This window comes from Pristiophorus japonicus, chromosome 1 (assembly GCF_044704955.1).
Source record: "Pristiophorus japonicus isolate sPriJap1 chromosome 1, sPriJap1.hap1, whole genome shotgun sequence".
Taxonomy (NCBI): domain Eukaryota; kingdom Metazoa; phylum Chordata; class Chondrichthyes; family Pristiophoridae; genus Pristiophorus; species Pristiophorus japonicus.
The window spans coordinates 128,243,203-128,263,368 of NC_091977.1; the positions used below are offsets into that span (position 1 = coordinate 128,243,203).

The window sequence follows — 20,166 nt, forward strand, 5'->3', positions numbered from 1 at the left end:
CTTTTTTGCTGAATTCTAAACTGCTCCCAATCCTCAGGCTTGCTCCTTTTTCTGACAACTTTGTATAACTCCTCTTTGAAGCAAATACTATCCTTAATTTCTTTTTTTAGCCATGGTTGCATCACTATTCCTTTTGTGTTTTTACGCCAGAAAGGAATGTATAATTGTTGCAATTCATGCATTCGGTCCTTAAATGTTAGCCATTGCCTATCCACCGTCATGCCTTTTAATGAATCTTCCCAATCTATCATAGCCAATTCATTCCTCATAGCTTCGTAGTTTCCTTTGTTTAGATTTAGGACCTAGTTTCGGATTGGACTACTTCACTTTCCATCTTAGAAACATAGAAACATAGAAAATAGGTGCAGGAGTAGGCCATTCGGCCCTTCGAACCTGCACCACCATTCAATAAAATCATGGCTGATCATTCACCTCGGTACCCCTTTCCTGCTTTCTCTCCATACCCCTTGATCCCTTTAGCGGTAAGGGCCATATCTATCGCCCTCTTGAATATATCTAACGAACTGGCCTCAACAACTTTCTGTGGTAGAGAATTCCACAGGTTAACAACTCTCTGAGTGAAGAGGTTTCTTCTCATCTCGGTCCTAAATGGCTTACCCTTACCCTTAGGCTGTGACCCCTAGTTCTGGACTTCCCCAGTATCCGGAACATTCTTCCTGCCTCTAACCTGTCCAATCCTGTCATAATTTTATATGTTTCTAGGAGATCCTCTCTCATTCTTCTAAACTCCAGTGAATACAGGCCCAGTTGATCCAATCTCTCCTCATATGTCAGTCCTGCCATCCCTGGAATCAGTCTGATGAACCTTCGCTGCACTCTCTCAATAGCAAGAATGTCCTTCCTCAGATTAGGAGACCAAAACTGAACACAATATTCCAGGTGAGGCCCTCACCAAGGCCCTGTACAACTGCAGTAAGACCTCCCTGCCCCTGTACTCAAATCCCCTAGCTATGAAGGCCAACATGTCATTTGCCTTCTTCACCGCCTGCTGTACCTGCATGCCAACTTTCAATGACTGATGTACCATGATACCCAGGTCTCGTTGCACCTCCCCTTTTCCTAATCTGTCGCCATTCAGATAATATTCTGCCTCCCTGTTTTTGCCCCCAAAATGGATAACCTCACATTTATCTACATTATACTGCATCTGCCCAATCACCTAAACTGTCCAAGTCATCCTGCAGCCTCTTAGTGTCCTCCTCACAGCTCACACCGCCACCCAGTTTAGTATCATCTGCAAACTTGGAGATATTACACTCAATTCCTTCATCTAAATCAATGATGTATATTGTAAATAGCTGGGGTCCCAGCACTGAACTCTGCGGCACCCCAGTAGTCATTGACTGCCATTCTGAAAAGGACCCGTTTATCCCAAATCTCTGCTTCCTGTCTGCCAACCAGTTCTCTATCCACATTAATACATTACTCCCAGTCCCATGTGCTTTAATTTTGCACACTAATCTCTTGTGTGGGATCTTGTCAAAAGCCTTTTGAAAGTGCAAATACACCACATCCACTGGTTCTCCCTTGTCCACTCTACTAGTTACATCCTCAAAAAATTCCAGAAGATTTGTCAAGCATGATTTCCCTTTCATAAGTCCATGCTGACTTGGACCGATCTTGCCACTGCTTTCCAAATGCGCTGCTATTTCATCTTTAATAATTGATTCCAACATTTTCCCCACTACCGATGTCAGGCTAACTGGTCTATAATTTCCCGTTTTCTCTCTCCCTCCTTTTTAAAACAGTGGTGTTACATTAGCTACCCTCCAGTCCATAGGAACTGATCCAGAGTCGATAGACTGTTGGAAAATGATCACCAATGTATCCACTATTTCTAGGGCCACTTCCTTAAGTACTCTGGGATGCAGACTATCAGGCCCTGGGGATTTATCAGCCTTCAATCCCATCAATTTCCCTAACACAATTTCCTGACTAATAAGGATTTCCTTTAGTTCGTCCTTCTCGCTAGACCCTCGGTCCCCTAGTATTTCCGGAAGGTTATTTGTGTCTTCCTTCATGAAGACAGAACCAAAGTATTTGTTCAATTGGTCTGCCATTTCTTTGTTCCCCATTATAAATTCACCTGATTCTGATTGCAAGGGACCTACGTTTGTCTTCACTAATCTTTTTCTCTTCACATATCTATAGAAACATTTGCAGTCAGTTTTTATGTTCCCAGCAAGCTGCCTCTCATTCTCTATTTTCCCCCTCCTAATTGAACCTTTGTCCTCCTCTGCTGAATTCTAAATTTCTCCCAGTTCTCAGGTTTGCTGCTTTTTCTAGCCTATTTATATGCCTCTTCCTTGGATTTAACACTATCCCTAATTTCCTTTGTTAGCCACGGTTGAGCCACCTTACCCGTTTTATTTTTACTCCAGACAGGAATGTAGAATTCTTGAAGTTCATCGATGTGATCTTTAAATGTCTGCCATTTCCTATTCACCGTTAATCCTTTAAGTATCATTCACCAGTCTATTCTAGCCAATTCACGTCTCATACCATCGAAGTTACCTTTCCTTAAGTCTCTGAATTAACTGTGTCACTTTCCATCTTAATAAAGAATTCTACCATATTATGGTCAATCTTTCCCAAGAGGCCTCGCACAACAAGATTGCTAATTAGTCCTTTCTCATTACACATCACCCAGTCTAGGATGGCCAGCCCTCTAGTTGGTTCCTTGACATATTGGTCTAGAAAACCATCCCTAATACACTCCAGGAAATCCTCCTCCACCGTATTGCTACCAGTTTGGTTAGCCCAATCTATATGTAGATTAAAGTCGCCCATGATAACTGCTCTACCTTTATTGCACACATCCCTAATTTCTTTTTTGATGCTGTCCCCAATCTCACTACTACTGTTTGGTGGTCTGTACACAACTCCCACTAGCGTTTTTTGCCCTTTGATATTCCGTAGCTCTACCCATACAGATTCCACATCATCCAAGCTAATGTCCTTCCTTATTATTGTGTTAATTTCCTCTTTAACCAGCAATGCTACCCCACTTCATTTTCCTTTCTGTCTATCCTTCCTGAATGTTGAATACCCCTGGATGTGGAGTTCCCAGCCTTGGTCACCCTGGAGCCATGTCTCCGTAATCCCAATTATATTATATTCGTTAATAGCTACCTGCAGTTAATTCATCCATCTTATTATGAATACTCCCCGCATTGAGGCAAAGAACTTTCAGGCTTGTCTTTATAACACACGTTGTCCCTTTAGAATTTTGCTGTGATGTGGCCCTTTTTTATTTTTGGCTTGGGTTTCTCTGCCCTCCACTTTTACTTTTCTTCTTTCTATCTTTTGCTTCTGCCCCCATTTTACTTCCCTCTGTCTCCCTGCATAGGTTCCCATTCCCCTGCCATATTAGTTTAACCCCTCCCCAACAGCACTAGCAAACACTCCCCCCGAGGACATTGGTTCTGGTCCTGGCCAGGTGCAGACCGTCCGGTTTGTACTGGTCCCACCTCCCCCAGAACCGGTTCCAATGTCCCAGGAATTTGAATCCCTCCCTCTTGCACCACTCCTCAAGCCACGTATTCATCTGAGCTATCCTGCTATTTCTACTCTGACTAACACGTGGCACTGGCAGCAATCCTGAGATTACTACCTTTGAAGTCCTACTTTTTAATTTAACTCCTAGTTCCCTAAATTCAGCTTGTAGGACCTCATCCCATATTTTACCTATATCGTTGGTACCTATGTGTACCACGACAGCTGGCTGTTCACCCTCCCCCTCCAGAATGCCCTGCAGTCGCTCCGAGACATCCTTGACCTTGCACCAGGGAGGCAACATACCATCCTGAAGTCTCGTTTGCGGCCGCAGAAACGCCTTTCTATTCCCCTTACAATAGAATCCCCTACCATTATAACTCTCCCAATCTTTATCCTGCCCTCCTGTGCAGCAGAGCCACCCATGGTGCCATGGACTTGGCTGCTGCTGCCTTCCCCTGATGAGCCATCTTCCGCAACAGAACCCAAAACGGTGTATCTGTTTTGGAGGGAGATGGCCGCATGGGACTCCTGTACTGCCTTCCTATTCCTGTTCTGCTTGATGGTCACCCATTCCCTATCTGCCTTTGTAACCTTTCCTTGCGGTGTGACCAACTCACTAAACTTGCTATTCACGACATCCTCAGCATCGTGGATGCTCCAGAGTAAATCCATGCGCAGCTCCAGTGCCGCAATGCTGTCTGTCAGGAGCTGCAGCTAGATACACTTCCTGCATACATAGTCGTCAGGGACACTGTCCCTGATTTCCCACATAGCACAGGAGGAGCATGACACGGGACTGGGCTCTCCTGCCATGACTTAAGCCTTAAATTAATCTAATTTGGCAACTATGCCAAAGGTTACTTATAAGAAAAAGATAAAGATAAGGAAAAACTACTCACCAATCACCAGCCAATCACTTACCCCCTTGGCTGTGACGTCACCTTTCGATTTCTTTTTACTTCCTTTAGTAGGCCTCTCACCTCTCGCTGCTCCGCCTCCTGACTGCTGTTCCCAACGCTGCTGGGCCTTTAGTAGGCCTCTCACCTCTCACTGCTCATGTTATGATCACTCTTCCCAAAAGGACCCCGCACAACATGACTGTTAATTAACCCCTTCTCATTACACAATTCCCAAATCTAGGGTAGCCTTTTCCCTAGTAGGCTCTTTAACATACTGGTCTAAAAAAAACATCTCGTGCACACTCCAGGAATTCAGTTGCCACAGTATTATTACTAATTTAGTTTGGTCAGTCTATATATCGATTAAAGTCACCTACGATTACTGTAGTACCCTTTTTACATGCATCTCTAATTTCCTGTTTGATGCCAACCCCTACACTACCATTACTGGTTGGAGGCCTATCGACAACTCCCACCAATGTTTTCTGCCCCTTAGTGCTCCTTAGCTCCACCCAGACTGATTCTACATCTTGATTTTCTGAGCCAATATTCTTTCTCACTATTGCTCTGATTTCATCCTTTACTAATGCCACACCCACCCCCTCTTCCTTTTTGCCTGTTCTTTCTAAATATCGAATATCCTTGGACATGACATGATCTTTTGCTCAGTCTAAGTACACAACGCAACTGAATGATGACTTTAGAAAAATTAGCTATCTGATTGCCCCTCCCCACTTCTCTCCTGAAGGTGGTGACCCATGTTGAGATACAATTTCACAATTGGTGGCAGACTTCCTTTTTTCATATCAGAGTCTAAAGAGTGAAGTGGCAGGCAGCACAGCCCACCCAGTCCTTTCTTCATCCAATGTCAGTACACGTACACTTTTCCAAGGTCACTGCATAGTGATCATGAGAATCCTGGATGATTTCCCACCCAGTTATTGAGGCCAATTGTAGCATTCCTACTTCCTCCCTGGGTGAGACCTGCTAACTTTTGCACAGACCTGGGATCAAATCTGAGACCTTCCTGGTCATGTAGTAACAAACCAGGCAATTATCAACTGAGCCATTAGGGAATCATTGTTATTTACATTTTTCCCTTCATTTTTTGCCTTGGGAAGGCATTGACTTTTTATAGGGATATTATTCCACAGACAGCAGCCACCCACTGGTACCTGGCTAAAGTGAACATTCTTCATGTGTAAGCCAGGACAGTAAATATTGCTGTGTGAAACTGACTGCCACGTTTTGTACATTACAACCGTGACTACACCTCAAAAGTACTTCATTTGCTGTAAAGCGCTTTAGGACGTCCTGATGTCATGAAAGGCGCTATATAAATGCAAATTTTTTCTTTCTTTCTGTTTGACTCAGCCACTGGCTGCTTTAAGTAGCTGAGCCGGCAGAGTAGGTTTTTATGGGACCATTAAAAATAAGTTTATTAATAATAGTCAATGTGTCCTGTAAACATTCTTGTTATAGTAATTAACCAGCCAGTTGGTAAATATGCTTCTGGTTAGTTCTATTATGATTAAAATGCACAAGATATGCAACAGGAATGTTTCATACAGAATCTACAGCAATGGGCCACAGCAGTGTTCAAATCTAGTACAGGTATAACAATGAGCAATTGGTTGTTTTTTAATATTCAGATATATCAGACTATAAAGGAAAGTTAATGGTTTTTATAGTATGTGGACATCAATGAGGTTGTGACCATTGTTCAGTTAATTTAATCTGTCAGTACGTCTTACATGAAGAATTAGGTGCCGACTTGATGGAATGCTGAAAGCTTCACCAAAGTCTTAATTTAAAATGAACAGTACTGTTATTGTCAGCAGTTCCAGGCAAGGATAACTGATGATGTATTTAACTGTGGCTTCAGTTCTGCATATATAAATAACACAGCAGTTGAAGATTTAACTCAGCAAAGATAATTAACAAAAATCAATACTGAGAGCTCTTGTCACAGTTTCTTCCAATCTACATGATACATCAGAAGAATTGGCATTGCACATTTGAACAAATGCAGGCTTTAGAAAATAATATTGCATTGATTGCTGTAAATGTAATTAGTTTAAATTTCTCTGACCGACTGCAGATTAAATCAAGAGTACAATTGGTCTACCGTGCCTGTTTCCATGGTATCGATCTAATAAGCCCCTCACACTGGTGTTGCACTGATACAATTCTCCTCGCTCATGGCTATGATATTAGCATCACTACTGCCCAAACAAGGCCTAGATAGAATGACACTGGACTCCACCTTTGGTGACTTGCATAATTTATCTCTAGGCAACAAGGAGACAGTGATGCAACATCACAGTGCTGCTGACCATCTTGGGAGGCACTCTGGCTGCACTCGAAGGTCTGCAACAGGTTGGCTTGCAACAGTGTTAAAGAAACATTGCAATCTATGGACTTGAATTGAGCACCAACTACTGGGGTTACTCCCGGTACAAGTGCAGACAAAGAGCAGGCAGCATTCTGTTGCTTTACACGCAGCCAAAGCCTACAGCAACATTCCTATCGAGCAGGGGAAAACAGATACTGCTATAGCATCAAAATATAGCATAATAAAAGACTCAACAATACCAATACAAAAACAATTTTTTTAATTCTGATTGCCAAATTATTTAAGGCAAGTATAAAAAATGAAAGCATTCAATATACACTTTACATAAAATAAACTAGATTACAGCATAAAACAAGTAACCAGGCAACTGCGCAAGTTCTTCCTAAATCTGGATAATTGTAAACATTTAAAACTGCCGAACTAGTTCAAGTAATAAACAATCACAGATGTCTTCTTGTATGGGTGGGTGGAAGGGGTTATGTAGGCTATGGGGTAATCAGCCATTCAATATCATAAAGACATTTTATATTCACAGATGCTGATTATTTTCCATTTCAAACCCTGTACATTATATACACAATCACAATGGGAATTCGAATGACCCTCAGAGCCCTCCGCATGTATAATCTTCACAATAAACAACAATGCAGTGGACATGTGAATACAGTTAGCACACAGATGCATTTAAATAGCGTCTAAGTGTTTTCAAGGAGTCACCAAGTACACGTATACACTGTACCAAAGTGTCACTGTCACAGTTAGCCTCTCCGAGGGTCTATGAGAACTGTCAAAATGCCACACGCGGTTCAAGGGAACACCTACCCAGAACAGTATGCTCTACAAAACCAAGCAATTGTCGTCTTTTATTGATAACACTTTCCGGAAACGGTAACGTACTGTGGCAATTGCCAACAATAACCGACCCTGCTTTTGTGAGCCTGGTTACCAATACAAAAAAAACAAATAAACAAAAAGTAAAGAATATATTTCAACAAAAGTTTAATTACAGCAACATTTGTAACTCAGTTATAAAATTTGCAATTTACAAATATGAAATGACTGGTTTTGCCTGACATCAAGGCATTTGAAATCAACACCATGGAACTGATGTCTGTATAAACCTCTTCTTCATGTGATCCAGTCACATGACTATGATTCAATATACACTCATGATGCCATCACTCCCTGCAAGAGAACAAGACAAGACGTTATAAAGGATTACAAGGCTCCCCCGGAATGGGTCAGCACAGTTATCCAGTAAGGAACTACACTACACAGATCAGGAGGATCCCAGGTGTGATTTCCAGTATGTGCTGAGTTAGCTGGTCTTAGCAGGAATAGCCACAGAGGTGCTACAATCAGCCCCAATACCCCTGTAAAAGGCCACCAGGATTGCTGGTCCTGGTCATTATCTAGTGAACCCTGGCAAAATTACACACATGCAGACATAGCATGAGGATAGGCTGAGGCTTAACTGTAGTCAAATAGCCAGCTAGCATTATCTATCCAGGCTCGCTTGTGAATAATGGCCACTTGAACAAAAGTCAATGGAGGGCCCCTTGTGTTCAAGAAACTGTGGGCCAGCAAGGCGTCAATGCCATCAGGCAAGGAGTGGGGAGAAAATTGGCAATGGATTTTTTTCTTTTTAAAAAGACCAACAAAAACTATTTCATAGACTTGTATCAAGTTCAAGAACATTTAAATACAATATTTTATTTGTGGAAGAATTAATTTACATAGTAAAAGTAAAATAAATATTGCTCCTTATGAAACTGGCCTCTCCCTGGTATCCTACCCAAGGGATTGATTTTTTACATATGAACATCCGAAGGTGGGATGAAGGGAAAACCACACCTGAGCCCAATCCTACCTCTGACAATGTGCACCAATCTACATTTTTCAGCAGGGTTATTGCAGGATGAACCAGATTTGGGGCATTTGGCTGATTTTTTCCCCCTTCCTAACTCAGGGACATTCAGCCCAATTGTAGTACCCTCACTACTCCATATCTCCACCCTGGTTGGCATTTTCTTACTCTACATGGCTCAGTGACACAGCATGCGTGCAATTTGAGGAAGATTGAAATAATATTCCATGGTATTTCCAGATTTCTATTAAGTTCCAACTCAGCTGGCATGAAATTAGATAGTGCCGGCCAACCAGCGCGAACTGGGTGCAGCAAACTGCACTGAAACCCGTAGGTCTGAGGCACACTCGATATTGGGCCTTGGCCCTTATATATATTAGACTGGTAAGTAATGTTCCTACTAATCTGCGCGGCCACGCAGTCATCTGCAAGGTCCCGTGCAGGCCGCTCACCGACCTTTACATTGTAGATACCGTGCATGCGCAAAAAATTTGAGTGGGCCGCGCAGTGGGGGAGACGGGCTGTGCAAGAGGCAGTGCAGCTGACGGGGACATTGCTGGCAAGCCTGATGGCTTCTGGGGTGTGGTGGAAGGCGGGTGGGGAAGGGGGAGGGTAGGCAATCGATGGCTGGGTGGGAGATCGGGAGGAGATGAGGCAATCGAAAGGGAAGGGGCAATCTGGAGAGAACTATCCAGAGGCCAGCAACAGTCTTCGGGACTGCTGCCCCTCTCGGCACCACATTCAGGTAAGCATTTTCTTTTAAATGTACCTTTCTGTTGGCTGCCTCCAGCTGTCCTTTTAAGGGACACTGGTTAGACCCGCAGGTAGATTTAGTTATCCTGATTTCGGCGAAGGGGTCCAGAAACAGTCTTTAGGCACGCTACTTACATATGCAGTCAGCCTAATGCCTGTTTCAGACGCGGGCCTATATTTCAGCCATTAGCAATATAGCGGGCAACATGGAATGTGGACACTACCGCAAACATCCGCATCATCAATAAATCTCTCGGCCAGTATTTCTAATCATTTCACATGCAAGGATGTCTTTTAAATATATACCTCACCTTCTCTGAGCAGGGAAAATGGCAGATGCAGAAGCCTGCGCAGCCACCTGCTGACCGGCAACGATGGCAGCGGATGTCAGCCCTAAAAGGATTTAATGTAAGAAAAAGTTGTGATTTAGAATAAGTAAGTGTAACACGTATCTAACCTATCCCAAATACTGCAGCTAGGACTGACAAGAATTGTAACACTGAAAGCATGAAACTGGAATCTGACTGTGGATTTGCTGGACTAAACCACTGTGTTAATTGTACCTTCCGAATAAAAGGAAGCGTGGCAGCACTGAGTTTGTGTTACTTATGATTCTAAAAGGTAAATTTTCCACTTGTGTGCTTCCAGCACAGATCCACCATGAGTGGATACCCATGGATGGAAAATCACAGGCTGTGCACAAGATTTCATGGTATGTGTTCTTGGCAAACGGGGCTCCAAATCAGGAGCATGCAATCAGAAAAACTGCCTTTAAATGTCATGCTCCAGGTTTTAAATCTGCATTGTCTATGATACACCAGTACCAAGTTATATTGTCGCTTGTCTTTTAAATTTTATATTACCAATTTCTCCACATCTCTTGTCTCCTGAAGGCATTGACTTCTTTCGGGAGTACTTTATCATAGATGCCGATCATCTTCCGGTACCTTGCCTAAATGACCACTATTCATGTGTGAGTCTAGACAGTGAAAATGAGCAGCCCAATTAACTGTATGGGACTTCATAGCCCAACTGTCTCTGCACCGGACAGGTGCAGTTTCAGCACAGGTTGCTGGATAGAGATCAGGACTGATTTTCCTCTCCCTAAACCAGGGGACTTGAGTCTAATTGTAGCATGCCAACTGCTATGCTAGCTAAGACCAGCCAGCTCAGCACAGCTGGCTGGTCGAACCTGGGACCTTCTCCAAATGGCTCAGCTACACATTGAGGAAATGCATGAAGCCATCAAGGAGCTTAACACATTTTGAATTATTTTGCAGTCAAAGCCAAAATGAAAGAGAGACAAGTTTTTTTACTCACCGGTTATGCTCACCTGAAGTTTAAACCATCAAAATCACAAGGGGGCAAATGCCAAAAATATAATTTGGATGTTTACGAAGAGCCCTGGGGCGAGATTGCACTTGCTGTTCGCAACCAATGCCGCCCACCCCCCCAACTCCCGCCCCTACTGGGTGCCTCATACAATCAGACAGCTGACATCAGAAACTCAATGCAGTTAGAGAATCAAACCTGCATCCTTCCTCTCTGCCCCCAAACTCCAACTTGCACCAAATTTTGCACCATCAACAACAGCAATATGCTGAAGCCCTGAAAGATCACCTTCAAGATGGCATTAGAAAAAAATTAAAGAATTGTTGGAGGAATGAATGTAAATTGTTTCTTATTGTCAATGTAACAGAAAAACTGATAGGAAACCACATCTATTAATAACATGTTTCAACCTTTACTATGCAATAACTTATCTCTCGCAAAATGAAAACTCAGAGAGTGGCTGAATCAGGTCAGTACCTTGATATGGGTCATATTGGCCTGGTATTAGTGGGTAGCCCATTCCAACATGCGTGTGGTGATGGGTATGTACATGTCGCTGTGCAAAAGGTGAATGGCGTTCTCTTTCTCGCTCTCGCTCAGCTTCTCTTTCACGTTCAGGTGGAGCCTTTTCAGCAGGCTACAGAAGAAATAAAATTGCAATGTTTCAGGAAAAGTGTGGTCCTGCAGGATTAGACTAATTACGATATAAATTACCATTTCCAACTCATTGCACCAAATATTTAGCTCATGTGCATTAATTAAGACATACAACTTAACATTCTACACACGTGCCTATAGAGTAACAACAAACTTGAAAAGGAACCGGAAAGCCAAGCATTTTTTTTCTCTTCTTGGCAAAATCAAAAAAAGAATTTGTTGTATTTAAATGAAAAGATAAAAGGTGGCATCTATTTATAGAGCATGTGGCTCTGACTTACTGTGCAGGAAAATGTTGGTGTCCTCAGTCGGAGGTTCCGATATTTCAAATCTCTTAACAATGCCAAAACCTCAGGCAGAAATGACACCATAAAAACCCCATCAATTTGGGGCTCAGTTATATGCCAATATGGACATTTCTTCAAAATATGAAAATATATTCATTAACAACCAGTCTCCAAAAGTATGGCTTTAGAAAACATTCCAGAAACAAATGAGGAATAAGAAGAAAAGCCATGTGTTAATAATTTATCGTGGCTAGTTCAGATTTTATTTCATGTACTCACTATGGAAGTCTTTATCTGCAAGTTTTTACAAATGTGGTACAACGTGCAAGACACATTGTCAAAGCCAATCGTAAATGACTAGATTTATATCCAGGTTTATTGCACTGCTGAATTTTTATGATGTAGCAAGCCTTTGGCCTGTGCTGTTTCCCAAGCTTGAAGATTCTTGGCAGGGCTACGGTCACCCTACTCACCCCAGGAGACTTGCTGCGGTACTGATTGGCATGCTGCTGAAGCAGGTCCAGTGCCTTGGATTCAGCCGCTGGTTTAGTGCTTACATTGGGACTTGTGCTTGATTTCTCTGTCTCCTCTCGGCTGGACATCTTCCCGTAGACAGGGTAGTGAAACCCTGGAGAAAGGTATGCCCCTGTGGATTGATAAAGACATGGTTGAAGTCTTTTTTAAGTTTCCAAGAAACTCCCGTTTTGGATCGTACCAGCAATTGGATTTCATCTCACAGACCACACATAAATCAATGAAATCAATGAATAACTGCATCTTTTCTTTATGAAATCCAGGACTATATTTTGTATGCGCCACTTTCTCATTTCTATTTTGTTTCTTTTTCACCCCATCTCTGCTGAAGCCATTGACTCACCCTGGGGTACATGACCTCAGGCTCTTGCAGCCCTCTGGTGCCTTGGTCAAGTGCCCATCAAATGAGCCTTGACAGCGAGCATCAGCTGGCTGAGGGCATCAAAGCTGAGTGCAATCCTGTCCACAACCAATATCCATACCTGCACACTTTCCAGCAGGAGTCAATGGCTAGTGCCCGGCAGCATTAATCCTCACTAAATTTTCCTCTCCCTAGCCCAGGAAAACCAAGGCCAGTTGTAGCACTCCTATCTTTACCTGGCTGAGATCTGCCTAGCTCAGTACTGACTGGGATCTTCCTGGTTTGGTATTTCTCAGTTACACACTGTGCAGTACATTTATTATCTGAGCCATCAGACAGCTTTGGGTTTTGTTTTTAAAAGCAGGAGAGACAACTATGAAGCAATTTCAGTACTCCATATTTCTCTATTTAATACCTAGAAATGGAATATATTATAGTGGGGGAGGGAAAGAGCTTTTGCAGGGGTACTATGGGAAAAAAAATTCTATTCTGTATTTCCACACCTGTCCTTCCGCATTCAGAATGAACATGCCTCACAACCTCAACTTTTATAAATCATCAAAACTTCTTTTGTTTATTATCTTTGATTCCTCTCCTACACACACACGCACAAACATCAGAATGACCTACCTGGGTAGCTATGCATTAGCACTGGAGACACTGCTCGGTAGGCTGGGTCATACATCTGGGAATAAGGATTATAAGCGTGCAAGTACTGAATGTAAGACTGATGCTGATTCATTGGTGATGAGACAGCAACACGAGCTCCTCTAGAATCCTTTGCAATGACAGGAGTCTTACGATCATCAGTTTTACTTTTATGTTCCTCCAGTGAGAGAGACTGGGATTCAGCCCGTTTGGCCTCTTTGGGCTCCTCTTTTATGTTAGTTATTGCAACGGAAATGTTAGATACATTTCCCTCTTTATTGGATGCCTTTATTGAATTGTCTTCTTTCTGTTTTTTCTCTCGTTCAAAGTCATCTGTTTTCTGCTGTTCCATATACTTCGGCTGGTAAACATAATGGTGCCATGCCCGGGTATCTGGTTCCTGTGGACAATCATAGAACATGTCCCTTACATTTCATATTCCTCATAAAATCTGTGCAGCAAAACTCTACTGCATATTGTATTACCTCACACACACTTAACCGGCCTTTTGATACAAATACAGTGTTCCGATTGATTTCTAAATATAGAACAATCAAGCTTATCCATTGTGCATAAAAGGACTTTGTACCTATCTGGGGATACACTTCAAACTAATCTCCAGAAGATCTGTACGAAAAATGGGTTGACAGTTTTTTTTCTAATTATAATTATTGTTTCTTTTATGCAGAATAAAATCAAGGAGAATCCAATTACAATCTTTAATAACTAGCTCCTCTACCCAACCAATACCGTAAAAGGTACTATTGTGTTATAGGCACAATTGTACACGAGGAACCATAAACTATCTGCAAGTATCTTGAAACTGCAAACTACACAAAGTGTAATTGAAAGGTTAGGGTTAACATGCTCTTTTACGCTTAAGTATGATCCAAACATATTCAGTTATCAGTTCAAAGCTTTCACTAGAAAAAGTTACAGAGGAGTGACGCAATGTTTAAAATAGTCATTTCAATAAAGTTTTGATATATTGTCAATTCAATATTTACCTTTAAAACCTTTAGTTTTCTACAAAATTTTCATTTTCAAACTCATTCTAAAAAATATTTCATAATTGGAATTCTATAAAAACATGAAACAAATTAAACTGATGCAGATAATAAGAATAATTCAACCACTAAAAGAACATCCCCCCAACTTTCTGATCCCGGATTCATCCCAGGATACAGTTGAAGCTAGTAGTTTTCCGGTACCTCACTCTCGAGCCACTCTTCCTGCGCGAGCCTCGACAGTTAATGCACTTTTACATTTAGCGCTTTTGCATTTTGGGTTGCAGGAGACCATCCAACCTTCATCTGCAAGCTCTCTGCCTTGACATTGCTGAAACTAGTTTCTTTATCAGAATCGTAGACCCACAAAAGCATCAAATGTAAGAACTACTTAAGTGTTGGTAACTTATTCCACTGTGGAGGCATTGAAGCCAAGCCTGAACCTGTCTTCACCCAACAGTCACACACACATACATTCCAGTAGAGGTCACGGAACAGCAATTGAGATAGGAAACAATGACTTTCCTTGTCCTATTCCTCCTCCTAGATGCGCTGATACCAACTGTAGTGCCTCTATCGCTATCAAAGCTAAAATCAGCTAACAGCCCAGCCCATGGTTTGAAAGTGTAATCGTTTGTCCTTTTCTGTAAGCCATCCTCCCTATGTCCCACCATTGGTGGAAAAGGCATCAGACTCCTGGGGCCAACTCTGCAGAACTCCCTCATTAAACCCCTCTGTTTTTCCATTTATCACTCTACCTTTAAAAAACATTTTAACCAAGTTTCTGTCACCTCTCCTAACCCTAACATCGTGGTTTGGCATCCATTCCTTTATCTATTTTCTCTTATCCCGCTATCAGTATCAATGATTTAGACTTCAATGTAGGGGTTATGATTAAGAAGTTTGCAGATGATACGAAAATTAGCTGTGTGGTTGATAATGAAGAAGAAAGCTGTGGATTGCAGAAAGATATCAATCTGCTGGTCAGGTGGGCAGAACAGTGGCAAATGGAATTCAATCCGGAAAAGTGTGAGGTAATGCATTTGGGGAGGGCTAACAAGGTAAGGGAATACACATTAAATGGTTGGATACGGAGAAGTGTGGAGGAACAGAGGGATCTTGAAGTGTATGTCCACAGATCCCTGAAAGTAGCAGGCCAGGTAGATAAGGAGGTTAAGAAGGCATATGGGATACTTGCCTTTACTAGCCGAGGCACAGGATATGAGAGAAGGGAGGTTTTGCTTCAACTGTATAAAAACATTAGGTTAGGTCTCAGCTTGAGTACTGCATACAGTTCTGGTCATCACATTACAGGAACGATATGATTGCACTAGAGAGGTTACAGAGGAGATTTCTGGGGATGTTGCCAGGCCTGGAGAAATGTAGCTATTAGGAAAAATTGGATAGGCTGGGGTTGTTTTGTTTGGAACAGAGGAGGCAGAGGGGAGTCTTAATTGCGATGTATAAAATGATGAGGGGCCTAGATAGAGTGGCTAGGAAGGACCTATTTCCCTTCGCAGAGGGGTCAATAACCAGGGGGCATAGATTTAAAGTAGTTGGTAGAAGAATTGGAGGGGAGTTGAGGAGAAAATTTTTCACCCAGAGGGTGGTGGTCTGGAACTCACTGCCTGAAAGGGTGGTAGAGGCAGAAACCCTCATTACATTTAAAAAGTACTTGGATATGCATTTGAAGTGCCGTAACCTACAGAGCTATGCACCAAGAACTGGAAAGTGTGTTTAGACTGGTCAGCTTTTTTGGCCGGCACAGACTCGATGGGACGAATGAGCTCCTTCTGCGCTTTAAATTTCTATGATTCTAAAGTATCGTGGGATATTTTCTATATTAAAGGAACTATATGTTATAAAATCTAATATATTGTTGCATGGCTATCACAAACCTGAGGTGCATTTATCCACTAACCACTGGGAGAGCAATATATATATATTTTAATAAAAACATAAAAACGTAGAATTGATGACTTAAGCACTTGATTATTCACGCCAGCCCCAATATCATTACCCACCCACAGGCAGCAAAAATCCAGGTACCTGTTTAAAGTGCATGGTGGGATCTACTCCTGTCTGCTTCATAGAATCCATAACAGACTTCATTTCCACTGCCTCCTTGATGAGCTGGTGATTCTCCACTTGTTTGGCTTTAAATCCATCAGTTGTCATTTGTTGCTGTTGCACTGGCTGAATCTGTGATTTCACAACCTCATCTGGTTTGTTCGGTATCCCGGGCTTTGAGGAATCTGACAGCAAGAAAGCGTCCTTAGCTTTTGTGCTGCTTTTGTTTGGCTCTGGGGTGGCAGGGGCTTTTGAAATTGTAGCAGTCGGGATATTTTTCTGTTTTAGTTCGTCTTTTCCCAGTTCCTTTTGCTGCCCTTCACCTTTTCTTTCACTGTCTCTCCCCATCTGCTGCAGTTTCTGCTCTGCAAATCGCTGCTCTTCATAAAACTTTTCATACTGTTGTCTGTAAGATGGATTTGTCATTATTGACTTCTGGTCAACGTAACATAGGCCATATGCATATTGTCCATAATAGAGCGACTGGGCAAGTGCTGGGTGTCTCTGTGTAATAACAGATTGGTGCTGAGCCTGAACATTTACTGTACTTAGGTCATTTTTCTTAACATCCAAAACCTCCACCTTGTCCTTTTTCTCAGTCTCTTCCTCTATCTCTTTTTTCACTTTGATGCTCTGGGATGCAGAAGTGTTCCCAGTCGTGGTACTACTGACTTGACTAGGGTGCATGTAATTAGGGGAATAGTAAGGCTCGTAACCATGGTAAAAAGGTGAATGAGTCTCTTTACTCTGTGCTGGCTGAGAAGAGGCTGAGGAGTGAGTTTTTACAACAGTTTCCTTGGAGGAAATTGTACCTGCAGGAGAATTAGTCTTTGACCTTAAGCCCTCTGACCTGCTATCAGAGCCTCCATCGTCAGCAGCATCAGAAATGTCCGAGTAAGCTGGGCTGTTTGTTTTGGTAGCAGTCCCATCACCACCATTTTGTGTTAAAACGTGCAATGGCATCATGGGAGATTGTCCATTAACCAGACTACTGCATTCCAGCCTACAGGCACTCCCGATAGAAGGGCTGGGTGCATTGTCTGTGAATGTGTAAACCTTATCAGCCTCAGCTTTTATGCTGGCCATTCTGCTCTCCTGAGAGTCACATAAACCGTTCACAAGCACTTCATTCTTATTGAGATGCTCTTTTAAAAAATGTGCAGCCAGCTCTTTTGCAGAAGCCTTTAAATCCTCAGGTTTCCCCAGCTTAGAGTCCATCTTTGGGCTTACTGTCTCTTTGCCCTCTTTGTCTTTCAGCTTTCGCTTCTCTTTCTTCTTTTTCTCCTTGAGTGAGGATAGAGCTGGGTTTACCGTACTAGGTTCTCCCATAATTGTAGGCTTTGGTTGAATAGGTTTCAGTGGTGGGCTCTTTGGTGTTGCCTGGACAACTGTTGTAGTAAGAGAGGGCAGCCCTGGTATTGATCCTGCAGTGGTGGTTGTAAATGTTGCAGTGGGAATAGCAATCAACTGTGGTGGGGGAGGGGCAGGGGCAATTGGTCTAGTTGTCTTAGGCTTTGATAAAGTTTTGTCCACTTTTCCATTGCTGTTCTTTTTGCCCTTTTCTTTGTCACCCATATTTTTCTTATCTATCACCCCTTCTACTTCAAGTTTGGGCATTTCTGAAGCAGAACTACCGTCAGGAACTGAGCAACTTTCTAAAGCAGCAGTCATATTGGAAATCACAGGAAGGTTATTCAGGTCATTGTTAAGACCTTTCTTTTTACTAGCATTCTTCCCAGATTTAGAATTGACTATTGGGCTCTGAGCACTGTTAGCCAAGTCCTTGCGGCCCTTTGGTGTGCCTGGGGTGCTTACAGCGATAGGTGACGGAGGTGCTTTTATCTGATCGTAACTCAGTCCAACACCAGAAAGCAATGTGCCGTTTGCTGGTTCAGCAGATTCAACACCAATTGCCACATTATTCAAAGCCTCTTCGCAATCTGACATTTTGTCTTCAATGTCCGGCTCAAATTCCAGTTTATTCTCAGGGTCTAAATGTGCATGAGCCTGGTGGTAACGCAAACCATTGATGTGCTTGTACTTCTTACTACAGTTTGGATGGGGACAGTCAATTAATACTGGGGAAGAGCAGCCTTGATCCACGAAAGTAGGCTCAGGTTTCCCCTGCGGTGTGGTTGGAGTGCTTCTGGAATTTGTGCGGACCCTCTTCCCAGACTTGGTGTCCTCAGAACTGGAGTTTAGGTCCAGCTCCATTGGAGGCTTGTTCTTCCTTTTGTTGATGGGTGAGGGGCTGGTTTTCACATCCTCCATGGTCCAATTAGGGGGTGTCCTGCGTCCACTCGCGTTAAGACTTCCCCGGCGTCCTTTCCCATTGGCACCACCTCTGTTCTTGCTTTGCATGCCCCTGGACTCCGTAAAGCTGGCATCATTCATCGGAGCATTAGCAACAGACCGCGCCCTTTTCCCTCGGCCTCGGCTGGCTCGCATTTCAAGGTCACTTGTGGGCGATTCACAAAATCTGTGGAATATTAATGACATTTCAAATTAGTATCAACATGAACTAGTTTGTATATGATGGAACTCAAGTCAGAAGACAATGAAGGCCATTAAGAAATAGAAAGGTTGCTTTTGATAGAATTTAAATCAAGAAGTTTGGAAATGCCATGTAAAATACTTGCAAGATGCCATTAGTATTCCTGCAGACCAACTTTCACAAGAAGCAGTTTACGATCCGAGAATGAAAGTTTATCATAAGGCATCATGTCACATATCTTTGTGATAAACTTTCATTATAGGATTGTAAGCTGCTTCTTGTGAAGGTTGGTCGGCAATAATACTATAATTTTTGAAGAAGTCACCAAACAAGTCGCCAATTTCTATCAAACCCTGATAGGGGGACTGAGTGGTAGTGGATTACTCTGGCTCTTTAACTCGGGGGACAGGATTCAAAACCAATCCAGAATGAGCAGATGAAAGATTCCTGTGTTGCCTGTTAAGTTCCTATATCAAATGAGTTTGGCTAATTTCAATGTTGGGACTGCCTCACAACATAAAACTTATAGGGCTAGATTTTAGGTTGACGGCGAAAACGCTAGTTTTATGCCAAAATTAGCATTTTCGCTGCGCTACTGTTTTTAGGCCTAAATTTCGGCCTTTACGTATGCATCGGTAAAGTCGGCATTGCATGAGGATTTGCGGCGCAAACCGCGAGTTTTGGCAACTTTAGTCCAAGGCCGGTAGCGCTATGAGAGAGGCCTTGGGAGGGGGGAAAACCAAAAAAAAAATTGCAAAAAATATTCACAAAACTCTTACCTATTAAATTGTTGAAAAATAATTTAAAAATATAAACATTTAACTTACCTTTTATGCAGGTCTTCATACTTACTGCTGCTGGCAGGGTTGCACCGACAAGTTTGACCTGTTGGTATTCTGGGTGTGGCGGGAGTGCTGAAAGTACGACGGTAACGCAATCCGCGGCGATGCACATCGTTCCACGCTGGCACACCTCTCCCCGGCGGTACGTGGAAGTGCCGCCGCAAAAAAGTGCACAAAGATGCCGCCGATCGGGTTTTCGGCGTGGAGGGTCAAATTGTGGCGAAAACGCAGTCGCAAAGTCGGCGAAAATCTAGCCCTATACACGTTGGCAGCTGCTGCGAAACAGGTTTGGTTAATGAATGGCGCTGAACTAGCGAAGAAAGAGATTGAAAGAAATCTGGGAGTGACAGTCGACAATCATTGCAGTCCATCAATCACCAACACAAGCAGAATGTTACGCCATATTGCCAAATCAGAAGAGTGTAAGTCAGAGGCTGTCATGATGAACTGTACCATGCTCTGGTTAGGCCGCATCATGATTACTGTGCCCGGTTTTGGTCACTGAGGCTCAAATGTAAGAGCTACAAAGCTAAACTATAG

The 20,166-nt window shown here is 42.7% G+C and overlaps 1 protein-coding gene across 8 annotated transcripts in view; it reads right to left on the reverse strand.

Moving 5' to 3' along the window:
- Positions 1-7,016: 7,016 nt before the first annotated feature.
- znf608 (zinc finger protein 608) overlaps positions 7,017-20,166 on the reverse strand; it is a 77,178-nt gene continuing 64,028 nt past the window's right edge. For 6 of the 8 annotated variants that reach the window (XM_070883112.1, XM_070883078.1, XM_070883121.1 and 3 more), the window contains 6 exons: positions 16,270-18,769; positions 13,196-13,613; positions 12,144-12,316; positions 11,204-11,363; positions 9,706-9,787; positions 7,017-7,959 (listed from right to left, as the gene is read on the reverse strand). In XM_070883112.1, the coding sequence (XP_070739213.1) occupies positions 7,953-7,959; positions 9,706-9,787; positions 11,204-11,363; positions 12,144-12,316; positions 13,196-13,613; positions 16,270-18,769 (3,340 nt within the window). In that variant the 3' untranslated portion in view covers positions 7,017-7,952. Of the gene's footprint in view, positions 7,960-9,701; positions 9,788-11,203; positions 11,364-12,143; positions 12,317-13,195; positions 13,614-16,269; positions 18,770-20,166 lie in introns of those variants that run through there. The other 2 variants (XM_070883106.1, XM_070883097.1) reach the window with 2 other exon arrangements.